This window comes from Choristoneura fumiferana, chromosome 22 (assembly GCF_025370935.1).
Source record: "Choristoneura fumiferana chromosome 22, NRCan_CFum_1, whole genome shotgun sequence".
Lineage (NCBI taxonomy): Eukaryota > Metazoa > Arthropoda > Insecta > Lepidoptera > Tortricidae > Choristoneura > Choristoneura fumiferana.
Genome location: NC_133493.1, coordinates 1,154,512 through 1,169,093, shown reverse-complemented (window position 1 = coordinate 1,169,093; position 14,582 = coordinate 1,154,512). Strand labels below are relative to the sequence as shown.

Below are 14,582 nucleotides of genomic sequence, written 5' to 3'. Positions count from 1 at the left end.
GAACACTTTGTTTTTCATCAAATACCTCCCTTTAATATCCTTGTATCCGAACTCAGGAGTCCGCAGATAAAGATGGCCGATTCGGTCCGTGTCGTACTAAAATCAACTTTACCAAGCAACGAATATTTAAGATTAGCTTATCTTAACTACTCACCTAAAACTCGGACCTCCGGCTCAACCAACTTATATTGACACCCAACATCAATTTTATTTAACACTTGCGAAGGTTCAATTTTGAATATTTGGATGTATGATGTAATTTGGTAAAAATCGAATGACGAATCAGAGGAGTGTATTTTCGAATTCCAATATGGAATTGTTCACGTTCCAGCGGCGCCACGTTTTTGTTTTGTTTAAGTCTGGCTTTATAAGCTGCCAGTATTTTTTGGGTATTTTTTTAATGGTTAAAGAGTTAGGGAGGTATTTTGTGAAATGATTGCGTTGATTAAAAAAAAAATTAAAAGTCTATGCTATTTTTTGATTTCTGTAACAAATCGTATAAATACAACGTGTCTCTATCCTCTGGATTAGAGTACCTATTACCTATACAAAGCCTTATACCAAACCGCCACAGTATTAACGAAGAAATTATTGATTTACGTTTTGATACGTCTGAAGGTATATTAATTTATATTGTTTTCTTTTTTATATTTATGTTATTAAATAATTTACAATATTGTAACAAATCTGAAAAGGAACTCTATTCGGAATTTATCTTTGTCCAGAGGGGAGACACACTGTATAAGTTTTGTAATTAATTATATACTAGCTTTTGCCCACGGCTTTGCCCGCATGGAATTCGGTTATCGCGCGCTGTGCCCTTGGGAACTGTGCATTTTGCCGGGATAAAAGTAGCCTATGTCACTTTCGGGCCCGTAAACTATCTCTATGCCAAAAATCTCTATGTCAAAGACGGACAGACATACAAACACACACTTTCGCATTTATAATATTAATATGGATTTTGATAGTTTTGATGACAAAAAAGTTTTCAGTAAGTATTCTAATGTTTTTCTTGCCACAGTAATAAAATATTATGTTCTGAAATTTTCCATTGATTGTGTGTAAATAATTGCTATTGATATACAGGAGAAGTTTGTATGTTTGCAGTACAGATTAAAAACAAATCATAAAAGCCCAACTCAATCCCACTAACCTCTTGAGATTTCATCATACGATTTACAAGTATTCGTTCCTTTATCTTAACAGTTCCACAGTAAAATGACCCCTATTTCTTTGTTCTAAGGTATATTTTAACCCGTGGCGGGGTATGTTTTAATTGTGTTGACTGTACTTGTACAATCAGCGCAAATATTGACGTAAATTATAATTGGATCAGCAAGGGGCTAGGAAGATGCTTGCGTTTGTTTTCTCGCATTTTGTTGGTAATGGCGAAAAAAGTCTACTAAATTTGCCAAGTTTTTTTTCCTTGTTACCTGACTACGTCTGAAAAATCTTTTAAATTATTTCGGAAACTTGTTTGTTGACATTTGCCTGTCTTGTAGTATATATGAAATATATACTAAATACAAACATAATATACCTCAATGTTTGTCAATTGTGTTTGTTTATTTATTTTGTACAATAAAGGGTTTACATTACATACATACATACATTAGAGCTCAGCTACAAGCTCAGTCCAGACATTGAAAAAGTATATCTTTTGAAATTTATTTTCATAAAAAAATCCTGGGTACGCATAAAATTCATTGATTACTTCCCGTTGACGTATAATTAACAAATCTGTTAAGAAGCTTTATACCTTTTTTGTTAATTTTCACATTCAAATTATAGCCTTTAAAATACATGCGGTTATTTACATACAATAACGTTATGTTGTCCTTGCGGCTTACCGCGTTACCTCGGCGTCGGCCACAACAAGAGCGGTGTTTATCTTCCATTGGGCGATCGCCGACGGGTAAAGAGAGAGAGAGAGAGAGAGAGAGAGACATTTATTTACACATATTCGATACACAGAAAAAACACGTCAGGAAGAAATAATAATTAAAAAAAACATCGAATAGTATAAATTGGGGCCCACTCAGCATAAAGGGTGTGGTTTTGGCTAGTCTTTTTATTTTTAAACCAGAGAGGGCAAAAATAACACTTAGTTTTAGGCCCTGGGTGGGATATACTCGTAGTAGGCCAGTTTTTATTCCAGAAAATTACACAAAATTGCACAGTGCCCACGGGATAGCTATACACGATTTTTTTACAGAGGAAGTCGTGGGGCTCGGTTTGTATTAGTTTAGAATGAATTGTGGCGAGACACGTGAAGTAAATGAATCTTTTAGCGAGTAATGGTAACTTTAGCTGCCATTGAAATGGGAAAATTATTACAGTCACCAGCACCAATATCTGACACAAAAAGCGTGCATAAATATCTGATACGACTCTATTTCTAGGGCCGGAAGGACGTGTCAGATATTTTTGCACGCTCCGCTGTGACAGATATTAAAGGTGGTGACTGTACGATATTTTGTTAACATTCACATTTACCAACATTTTTGTAGTATGTGAAATTGTTGTGAGTGTGAATGTATTTTACTGAGATGTAAGAGCGTCTTCAAATATTTAATATGAACTCGGACTTTAGGTCGTACTTACAATAAGACCGAACTTTAATTACCTTCACGAATATTCAAAATTTTAATAGTAGGAGTCCCGAAAGGATGGGACCAGGATAACACCCAGGTAAATGTGGTGTTTACATGGAAAATAGCGGATGCAAATTTTGATGGGTTTTAGCAGCTTGTTTTCATTGCAAAGGATTATTTCGTTCGTTGGTGCCGAAAATACATACTTAATACTCGTATCTGCGACTGAGTCGTGATGAAAAATACTACTCTTGGTATACAGTGTGCTAGAAAATCAGATCCGGATATTTTGAGGATCGATTATTTGCATCGTTGTTAATTAGTTTCAATTAAATAAAATTAAAAAATACAGTTAATGTAAGGATGATTATTTTTGGACGGAATGGTATATTTGTATGAAACAAAAAAAAAAATACCAAACAATACTTCAATAATTTATGTGTATAATTGATTGTTAGGTTATTACTTATTGATTACATACCCTGAAAATATCCGCACTTAATTTTCTAGCACCTTATATAATAAAAGTATCTTCTTCTATTTCTACTTCTACAACCTATCTTATCATTCAGAAGATTGGTCTCCGCCTTACTCTTCCATCTGTGGAAGAGTAAGGCGGAGACCAATCAGGCTCTGGCCTGGTGGGCGTTATTGCTGGTTTAATACGTTAACTAATATTAGTATCAAAGCTGAAATCCTGAGGTGACAGAAAAATGCCAAAGATTGTTCTATTATTTATTAAATAAATAGAAGAGTGCTACAGCAGATTCGTTTTATTTACCTATAGATTACTAGGTAACAAAAAAGTTCTTAAACGGGGAATTGTCGGTTCGGCCCAGGCTTGCACCACAAAGTTTTTTGGAATTTATTTGCGGGATAACACTTTCATTCATAAGCGTTTCGGCGAGGAACCGTGCACATTTGCGAAGCAGTTCCACACGCGTGGAAACTATATAGCCGAAACCCTCTCATTGTGGGAGGCTTGTGCTCAGCAATGCGACTTGCCTCTATGTGCTGGGGATACATAGGATGATGAATATAAATGCCGTGTGTGTTAGCATTTTCTACATTGTCTCATCCTCCACACCGCATCATAATCGTGCGAGGTCTACAGTCACCTGCAACTCCTGCAAGGGCGTAGGTCTCTTTCTTGTACGGTTGTTATGAAAAAATATCTCTTTCTAACTCGTGTCTATCTTCCACAGCTACATCTGTCTCAGCGGCATCTTGCGAGCAGACACCCGCGGTGAAGTCAGAGCCGGTATCCAGACACTCGTCACTGTGTGCTGCGACCTCTGCACGCCGTATGAAAATCATCACGTAAGTGTGCATAGACACGGGCTCATCAAATTACGGCCCGTGATCACTGCTGCTTTCTATGTTGGGCCAACGTCGGCCAACTTTACGGACGAGGGTAGGCCAGGATTGGTAGTTGAAAATACGTGAGCTAATGCCGTTGGTGTGCTTTGAGGGTAGGCAGCTGCCTACCTATCTACCCTACGGGTGGGTTGTGCGCAGCAAGCAGCGCTGCTACAAGCGTTAACTAGCAGTTTCTACCCTGGAATTGATCCACTGCTTGCCAATGGCTAATGTCCGGTTTAAGTTAAAACTCCTTTCGCTGAGCGGTTTATTCAGCAGCTCTCTCTTACCAATACCTAAGCTATAAAAGCCCATTTATTGCCGAGCGCTAAATTTCGCACTTTGCTGCGATGCCGACGCTTCTGTAGACAGGCTCCCGTTGGCGTTCACGGCATCCGAGATGAAATCAAAGTAAAAAACAGAAATTAAATGTTCATTAAAAATTGGACGCCCATCGGCGTCTGCGGCATTAGGTAAATTACGGTTCACCAAGATGCCGATGCGTGTTAATGGCACTGAACGGGTAGGCTACCGGTTATCATCCGCCTGGAAAAAGAGCACCAGGTTAAGGTTAACAGTTAACATGCACCCGGTCTCCTCCTGCACCAGAGCTCCGAGTGCTTCGCGGCCACGCAATCCCTCCACGTGGCGCTGGGGCGCGGGCTGTGCGGCGCGCGCGCAGACCTGTGCATGCTGTTCGCGCGCGGCGCCAACGTCGCCGAGTGCGGCGGGTTCGTGCGCGCCGCCCGCACCGCGCACCTCCTCAGGACTATCGCCCAGCTGGACCATCAGCTGCTGCAGGTTAGTAACACTAACACTATAATGAGGGCTACTTCTTCTTCTTCTCTTTTAAAATGTGGCTTTTCTGTCCTAATTAATAGGACAATTTCGCCAGTGTCAAAGTAAACTCTCTTTGAGAGGGACGTTGTACGGTGGTTGTAGTTTTTGCAACTTGATAGTAAAATTCCAGAAACCACGTGGAGACAATTTGCGCATTAAAAAATGTCAGACACGAGAGCAATATAGAATTTTGTGATGACTGTTCCCTGTTAAGGTTAATCGCCGCATAAAACACTATCAAAATTATACTTAAACTATCCAAAGAAACAGAAATAGCAAAATTAGCTATATTGTCTACATCCGCCATGTTCGAATGCTACAAATCGAATCCGAGGGCTACTTAAAGTTTAAACTAAGTGACAGATACTTTGCTGTATGTACATTGCTGGCAATTTTAATTTTGTTAGAAATATATCAGTCTGAATTTGAGTTTATTAATTAAATTAATGTCATGGTTAAGTTACAGTGATAAGTTACTTTAACATCCCTTAAAAAAAGCCTGGCTGCCAGTAACACACTGTATAATGCAACTTATTTAGAGCAGGAGTGACCAGTCATTCACGGCAGGGCAGAAAACACATGATTATGATCAATATTGATTATGTAATGGGTATATTGGGTTTTAGGTTGTGGCAGTAGTGTGCAGTAATGCCTACCCTGCACATCATAGTCTAGTCGGTAGACTTTGAGTCTAATGGAGCTGGCTAAATTTTGTTTGGTTAATGGAATTGAATTACTACGACAAAATTTAAAGAAAAATACCTACTAAAAATATTATTTTGTCGATACCGAATCAATTGTACAACAAGAGCAGAAAACGAGCCATTTTATCCGAGATGTTTATATAGCCACCCGATTCGAGCTGGTACGGCGAGGGTGGATAGACAAGTCGTGGGGAAAATGGGTTTAATGCTCGAGTTTTACACACTGATTTTCACTTCGATTGCGAGGAGATGAAATAAGAAAATGGGAAACATTGTTCACTTACTATGTACCTTTTATTTTTCATGCATTGCTAATATAATTATAAATATTTAGTTTTTTTTTTTAAATTTGATTTATTTTTAGTTTTATACAAATTAAAAATTATAAAAAAAAAACATTGAAACTTTTTTGTTTGTGGCTGTTCAGGCCTGATTACCTTGTTCTTAGACGAAGATTTTACTTTATGCACTAGAGCATAAAAAGTCATTTTATGTCGCTTAGATCCAGCATAAACACGAACTTTACGAGCATGAGAAGTGAAAAATCACTTTGTCTAATAAAGCCATAGTCAGTCAAAAACTTTTGTTAATTACCTTTCATCGCTGAGCATGTAGGGTCAACGCACACTCGCCGCGCATAATGATCGGCTGGCAAGTGTACACGCCGGCAAGTAAAAAAGGACCGTATTCAGCTCGCATCTGTTTAGCGCGCGTGTTTGCACGCTCCTTAATTAACTGCGGTATCGGCGGTGTGTTTGCGCGGGGCACACAAGCTGCCGTGCGAGCAGTGAGTGGTATACGGTGGAGGTGGTATCGTTATGGTATGATCACATACTAATATTATGGGATCGCTTTGTTGTCCGTCCGTCCGTCGGTCTTTCGAGACCCTTTATCTTGGAAGCGCGTGGAGATATCGAGTTGAAATTAAAATTATACACACAAGTCTACAGTCCTTAAAGCTGTGAAAAAATCAATATATTAACGTAAAAAAAAAATGTCGCAAAAAAAGGGAATCAAGGGAATCAAAATTGATTATTACATATTTTCCATTGACCTAGAATTATGAAATTTGGATTGGATGGATATTCATAAATAATTACAAATCTGTACGGAGCCCTCAGTGCGCGAGTCCGGCTAGCACTTGGCCGATCTTTTTTACATTTAACTGACCTGTGACTGACTCCTATTTTACCTGATGAAAAGTACAGATGAGGCCTAAGGTTTTAAAATTACGTGAAATTGACTTATTATTGGCACACCCCGGATTTATCACGGTAAAACGAGTAACAATTACCGCGACGTTTCAGCCACATTGCGGTGGCCGTGGTCAAGAGTTAACTCACGAATAGGCGAATAGACGAGGAGTCTACTCGTGACCACTTGATAGCATCGTTTTTAATGATCTGAAGAAGAAGCTGTTTCCATATGTTTAATATAATCTCATCTCTTTATGACGTAAGTACTTATATTAAAATAGACACATTGCGCACAAACAAACCGCCAGCTAATTTGATATCTCTTTCTCACTCCATGCATATGCCTTCTCCAAGCCATTGTACTTTCGTACACTGTCATGTATCGCTGCGTCTTACTCTCATCCCGTGCCGTTGCCGTCACTCTGTCCGTTTGTCCTCAGTCCTCACAGAGAATGCACTAGTGGGTAATCGGAAATGTCTTTACTTACCTTCCCACTGAATGGACGAATTGCTACTTACAGGCCTGAGGTGACAGATGACAAGACAATGACCATTTCGGCTATCATTAAATTGGCTATATGGCCCACGCTCGTTTTTTGAAATCATATCTATTTTTTATTGTTCAGGTATTTGATCAGAAATCAGAAGAAAACTAGACCCTCGTTCTTCTAAGTATTTCCTCATTTTTGATTCGATCCCGTAGAGCAACCCCCAGCTCTCTCCATAATAGCTCGTTGAGCACCTCTGAGCCTAGTTTTAAGGCAGTGAAACACAAAACACACACTTGTTGAAGACTTTCGTCTTGCACTGAGGGATTTTGGACGAAAAGACTTTGCGGAATTTCCTAAACGCTGCCCATCGCAACAACAACGCTGCTGAAACTTGTTTTTAATAAAAACTAGCGGTTGCCTGCGATTCCGTCCGCTTAAAATTCGTTTATCGCTATCCCGCGGGAACTGCAATTCTTTGGGATAAAAATTATCCTATGTAAGGACATCCATGACTATCTGAATAGCGAATTAGTGGAATGGGATAAGCGGGATATTAGCAGGTACCCATCCAATATTCTTATATTCATATAGGATTTGTTTCGCTCCTAAAACTCACTGTGGGCAGCACCGTAATCGAATAGAATCGATACCGCCGCGACGATTCGATAGCAGATTGGCTTCTCGCAGCGATTTTAAATCGATTGGCCGCCGGCTAACTTCGTTAGTCAATCACGGTGGAAATTAGTTTGCCGAGAGCTGTGCCCGATGGATTCTGTGGAGATTTTTCGATTGCCTTTTGAACTTCGTGTGTTTAAGGATAATTGGATGTTCTGCTTTGGTGGTACGAAATGAAAAGGTATTTTTTAAAATTTTGCTATGGTTCCGTAAGCAAAAGGTACGTAATGGGATGTTATGGTGTCCTAATGGGTTGACTCTCAAGCAGAGGATCGTGGATTCAAATCCAGGCTCGCAACTCTGAGATTTTCAAAATTAATGTACGCAAGTGCATTTGAAATTTAGCAAGAGATTGCGAGTTTGTGCAACTTCATCACCCGCAAGGTAATTCAATGGTGTGTATGAAGTTTCCAATCCGCACTCACTGGGCCTGCGCGGGAACTACGGCCCAATCCCTCTCTTTGCAAGAGGAGGCCTGTTACGAGCAGCGGGACAGCGACAAACGAATTCTCCGCAGACAATGTGGCGAGCAAAAGCTAGTCTTCAATAAATATTTTTATTTTCCCTCCGATTCCACGCGTCGTGCAGCGGCCATCTTCCGCAAACAGTGCTGCCCTCTACAATGTTTGCGCAGTATTACTGTCTGTAATTGTTTGTACGCTCGCAACTTGCGCGTCCCGAGAGGTAATGAGATATGGGGGTCGGGTGAAGTCAGTTTACTCGCCAGCCTTGTGGCGAAATATGGTGAATAAACTGCGCTAAGTGGAGTGGGTCGAAAAAGGATGAATAAGTTTTGTTTTTATACTTTTTAATCCAGCTAGCTAGCAAAATAACAGTCTGTTGCAGTTTTCTTGGTTCCCCGTCACTTCCGACGATAGTTTTGCTGTTTCCATGCACTCAAACCAACCGAAAATAGGACTGTCACCCAAAGTGAGACTGACAACGAGATGGACGGATGACTTGGTTAAAGCCATAGGTTCACGGTGGATGCAGGCCGCTTCCAACCGCAGCAACTGGAGGTCTATGTCCAACAGTGGACGTCCTACGCTGATATGATGATGAGACACTAGCAAGCACACAAATCACTCTACATCCAGCTGATATAAAACGTCCAATTTTCCCATAGCTTTTTCGAAACGAAACACCCAATTTCTCTTTGGAGTAAAATTGAAAACTCGCCGATATCACAATGATACTCGGGGCAATCCATTAGGCGGTATCGATTGCGGGCCTGAGGGACCAGCCATTAGGCTTGCCCCTCCTGCCGCTGTGGTATATCGACTTACTTTGAGCTATACGGATTGTATGTAGGCACCATCGACTACCAAGATGTTGAACTCAGCGGCCCAAAATTTGGCCCACTCTGCGCACAAAATTACCTACATTACTGCATACATTCGAGGCCACATTTTTTGCTGCTCGTATATAATTTATTGAATCAGGTTTTGCGGAGGTCCATATCAATAAACTATTCATACCTACTAATATTATAAATGAGGAAATATGTGTGTTTGAAAGAAAATAAGAAGAAATTTATTTACATTCACAAAGACACACAAATACAACAAAATAAAAGAAAAAAAAAAACAATAAACAGCAATCACAAATAAAAAAAAAAGAAATACAAAAATGAAAATACACGAATTAAATTAATTAATTAAATTTGTATTTTTGTCCGTTTTTCACGCCGGAGCGACGGATCGACGTGATTTTTGGCATAAAAAGAGATATCTGGCGGACCCCAAACTAGGCTGAGCCTGTATCTTGAGGTCCTGGAGTGCATTCGAGATTCAATCATATACATAGTGAATTTGCATTATTATCTAGATACATTAAAATCAAAATTAATTTATTACATTATATTATAGATTATAAGAAAAGACAAATAGTAGACAAATAGAACAATGAAAAATTAGTATGTATTGTATATGTTTGAGAAAAATAAAGTGGGTACTTAGGGATTTACAATGACAAATTTAATTGTTTGTTTTGGTTCATTAGTCTAACATCTGGTAGCATGGTGAACGGTTGTGTTGCTCTGAGGATGAACTCTGGTTGAGTTCGAAACGCGTCAGTGTTGTATGGTGGTGGTAATAGTTGGGTTTGTGTGATTTGTGTGTGTTCTTACGGTGTGGAGGTGGAGGAGCTGCATGAATACACATTTGTTGCATCAACGTAGCTATCATAAGTCGCGGGTGAGCAAAGTAGCTTTTTACAGCTGATTGTGATTTTTACTTTGTCAGTATAATAGCAAAATACGAATCGGAACATGTTCTAAACAATCAGTTCGAAGCTAGTGATATTCGACAGACAACAATCACTCATAGCCAATTTGGGCCCCACAAACATCTGCGGCCGGCGGTAATAAACTTATAATTGTGTTTAATACGTAGCCACGCGAACGTGGTAGGGTTACCATTTATTGTTGATTTGAAAAGTCCCGACCGAATGACGGATCACAAACTTTTAGACTCTGGCCAGCGAAAGCTGTGCACGCATTTTTTACGAAACTTTAATCTGGTATCATTTTTGACTCTGTCAAAATTGTCATATTGACATTCTAGCCCGGCTTAGATAATTTTGATACTTCTACTATTTAAATAGAAATAAATATATATATATTTTTTAATTATTAACCATCGTCAAAATGCAAATGTTATAAAATTATGTTAGAATTAAAATGTTAGAAAATATTCAATGCCAATCTGGTCAAAATAGTCCAAAAATTTATGCGGCTGGACTGTACGTAAATGGGCACTGACAAAGGTCATTAAATTTACCAAGGGACTCCTAATGAGCTTCATCAAGTTTCACACATTACTACATGAATTTTGATGCACCTTCAAGAGTCAAGAGTATAATTTAATATCTGGAAAATTTAAATAATATCTAAGTATCAACGTCGTTTAATCAGTGTACAGCAAGTGTTGTCAGCCTCTTTTTTTAATTTGGCGCGGTTTTTCGTGGACAGCTTTCGTTGGCCTGAGTCTACCTTGCTTGTAAAGTACAGATGTATAGTGAATATAAAAACATTGTTCACTGGATCTGTAAGTGCTTCTTAAAAGTTGCAAGGTGAAATATTAGTTCATTGCTATTTACCTCCACAAAGTAATCATCATCATCATCAGCCTATAGCAGTCTACTGCTGGACATAGGCCTCTTCATGGCGCGCCACAACACACTGTCTTCAGCCCCTCGCATCCATCCGCCGCCAGCGACCCTCTTAAGGTCGTCCGGCCACCGTGCCTCAGGACGCCTTTCACTACGTTTTCCCGTCCGTGGTCTCCATTCGAGGACTCATCTGCTCCACCGTTCATCGGTCCTGCAAACAAAGTGATGCTTGATTGAAACGACTGGCGTTATTTAAAGGATATTTGTAGTGAATGATTACACACACATTTCATGACACAGCTACGAAAAGAAGTGATTGCACGAAAGGAGAATTAATTAAATGAATGACTATCCTGCTCATTACACGACATGTTGTAGCTGTGTGTGTAATCATTCACTTCAATTCTGTACGTTTTATGGACACTTGCTCGAAAAAACTGCTGCCGCGTACAATTCGTTTATCGTTATCCCGGGGAATTACGCAATTTTCCGAGATATTCGGGAAAATACCTAGTGAAATCGGGAAAATTTAAAAAGCGGTATCAACTCGAGACGGAAAACAAAATATTCTAACGCGCCATGAGAAATCTGTGCATATAGTGTTATGGTAACCCTACGTGCACCCCAGATGGGCGGAACATCAAAGTAGCGTACCCAGGGCCCAGGGGACTGGCAACTCGATACGGCAGAGATTCTGTCTGATGTTTGCAAGCCATTGTGTGCTTTGCTGCTTGTTTGTTGATGTTTTGAAAGAATTGAATATGATTGTTTGTTGATTTGTATTAATTATGGGTTACTATCAAACATAGAAAGTTGGCTTCCCGATTTTTGTATTTATTTTTACGGTTTTCTTGTTAGTATGTTTAAAAAAACTGTTTCGAGAACGCTATTTCGCTGTAAGTAAAACTTGATTCGATCCTCAGTCTATACAACTTTTTTATTTTTATATATAATTTAGAGAAAATAGTTACATAACTAAACAACATTTAGCTATTTTGTTATAATATTAATAATACTAATTACTATTGGACTATGGGTATAACAATTCATAGATTTGCCAGTGTTGCTTACGCCCGTATATTTGCGCCACACACAACCGACAAATCAACCAATGCAAGTCCAGCGATTTGTCTAGCGTACCGGTGGCAACGCTCTGATTGGTGGATTGATGACAACTCGTAGTCCAATAGAAACACTTGCTTAATACTCTTGTGTTCTCATAGATCGAAATATCTGGAGCATTAGGGATAAGAAACACGGCACTGCGCTCCAAAACCCGTATAACCGATGTGGGTGTCAAGACCGCTAAGCTAAAGTGGGACTGGGCTGGACATGTCTGCCGCATGCATCCAGACCGATGGTCACGAATCGTTACCGAATGGGTTCCGAAGGATGGTCAAAGGAGCAGAGGCAGACCCAAGAGGAGATGGCGGGACGACCTGAGCGCTTTTCAGCTCGATTGGCAGGTGCATGCTCATGATAGGAAGAGCGGAAAGGCCTTTGCCCAGCAGTGGGACATACCGCAGTGGGACAATTAAATAAAAAAAAATTGGGGATAAGAACGGCACGTTCCATAAATCGTAGCAAATATTTGTAATGGCGATCGTATGTAGTTACTGTGAGAGCAATTAAGCCGTAAAAAGCCGTGGTAGCCGAGTGGTTTGACCTATGGTCTCTCAAGCAAAGAGTCGTGGGTTCGAGCCGGGCTCGCATCTCGTAAGTTTTTCGAAATTTGTGTCCGATTTATGTATGAAATTTACCACGAGACCACGACCTTTACTTACGGTGAAGGAAAACATAGCGATGATAGCTGCACACACTTACGGAGGAATTCAACGGTGTGCGTGAAGTTCCCGATTGGCGCTGGGCCCGCGTGGGAACTACAGTCCAAGCACTCATTATGAAAAAAGGCCTGTGCACAGCAGTGTGACGTATATAGGTCTAGATGATGACGACTGAATAATAATTATATTATTTACTAACGGTTGATTTCGGTTATCGCGCGCCGTTTCCTCGGGTACTGCGCATTTTTCCGGGATAAAAGTAGCCTATGTCACTCTATGGCCCATTAAATATCTCTATGCCAAAAATCACGTCGATCTGTCGCTCCGTTACGACGTGAAAGACGGACAAACACACACACACACACACACACTTTTGCATTTATATTAGTATGGATTAGTATGGATCTTTTGTACCTACTTACTTAAATCAACGTTTTGATCTGAACCGACCCTCATCGCCGCAAATAAAAACCAAAACTTCAGCCGACCTTTCCGAATCACATCGCGTGCTAAAGTAACTTACACAAAGTAGTTTGCGACCCCAAAGAGAATCAGAGCTCGCGTGTTGTGGTTCACGTTTCCGGAAGATTTCGCTTGAGATGCGTTTGTGTAAGGTCCCAACTGCCATATAAGAGGGCTGTCAACTCTGTGTGAACTGTCGGAGAGTCAAAATACCTACTGTAGGATGTTTCTTTCAGGTTGGGTGCCAGTCAAGGAAACTGAATCATTTACCGGGGTGAATTTGAGCTACTAATGTCATGTTGACATCCCATACATTTGCCAAAGAAATCATAGCGAAATTGATTATGAAAAGGTTTTCCCCTGGTATACGGTATTCAGTTCCTTGACTGTACCAAATATGCGTGGGTCTTGACCATTGGAATTTTAGCCAAATATTTATGACGGCAATACGGTATTTGACTGAATATATCTTAATATGCGTATGGTTGACTAGCAGTAAAAAGCCAAATATTTATGACGGCAATACGGTATTTGACAACTCCTGAATTTGCCATATCTTAATATTATTATGAAAATATAGATACTGTAGACAGTGTTTAGCGAAAAAAAGTTAAATCGGTTGAAAATTGGATTTATAGTGATTTTTTGAAAAATCTATATACCTGTCTTTTTCTCAGACGCTTTTCTCTGTGCAGCAAGTATGGTGCTACTAGCGTGTGACGCACACATGCCAGTATGTCTTTCTTTGTCCAATCTTGAATTTCAAACCTTTATAACTTTGTTATTTGTAAAGGTAGCTTAAAAATTGTTTGTCTATTCGATAACAGGCATTGTGTAGTTTTAAGTTTGAATTTATAAAACATATACAAAATAATCAAATACCGTATTGACTTGTGGTTAGGTACTTTAGTACATTTTGTCGTAAGTAGTTTATTGAATCAGGCCAGGCATTAGGTACATTGCGGAGATCCATGTCAATGAACTAAGTATAAACAATTAGGTACTTGGCTCACCCGTGACCTTACATTAGCTACGTCTAGCAACAAATTTGTGTTCACTAAGAAAACACACACTTCACACAAACGCAACTATCACCACCAGTACACTACGCTGACGCGTTTCGGACTTCACAAGAGTTCATCATCAGAGCAACAACCCCTCACCATGCTAGACAAGTTGTATCTGTGTGGTGAAGTGTTCGCCACACAAAAGCTGTCAAACAATAAGAACTTATTGTACAAAGCTGAATGCCAAAAGATGTACAGCAAGAATGTTTACAGCATGTGTATTGTCATTTGCAACCGTCGTCCCGAAGGTTTAAAAGTTCATGATGGTAATATTTTTATACGAACAGGCCAAAGCT

General features: G+C 39.7%; 1 protein-coding gene across 3 annotated transcripts in view; it reads left to right on the top strand.

The window, feature by feature from the left end:
* LOC141440196 (uncharacterized) overlaps positions 1 to 14,582 on the top strand; it is an 89,710-nt gene that overhangs the window by 65,411 nt on the left and 9,717 nt on the right. For all 3 annotated transcript variants that reach the window (XM_074104660.1, XM_074104659.1, XM_074104658.1), the window contains exons 16-17: positions 3,803 to 3,917; positions 4,566 to 4,757. In XM_074104660.1, coding sequence (XP_073960761.1) covers positions 3,803 to 3,917; positions 4,566 to 4,757 — 307 coding nt within the window. The remainder of the gene's footprint in view (positions 1 to 3,802; positions 3,918 to 4,565; positions 4,758 to 14,582) is intronic.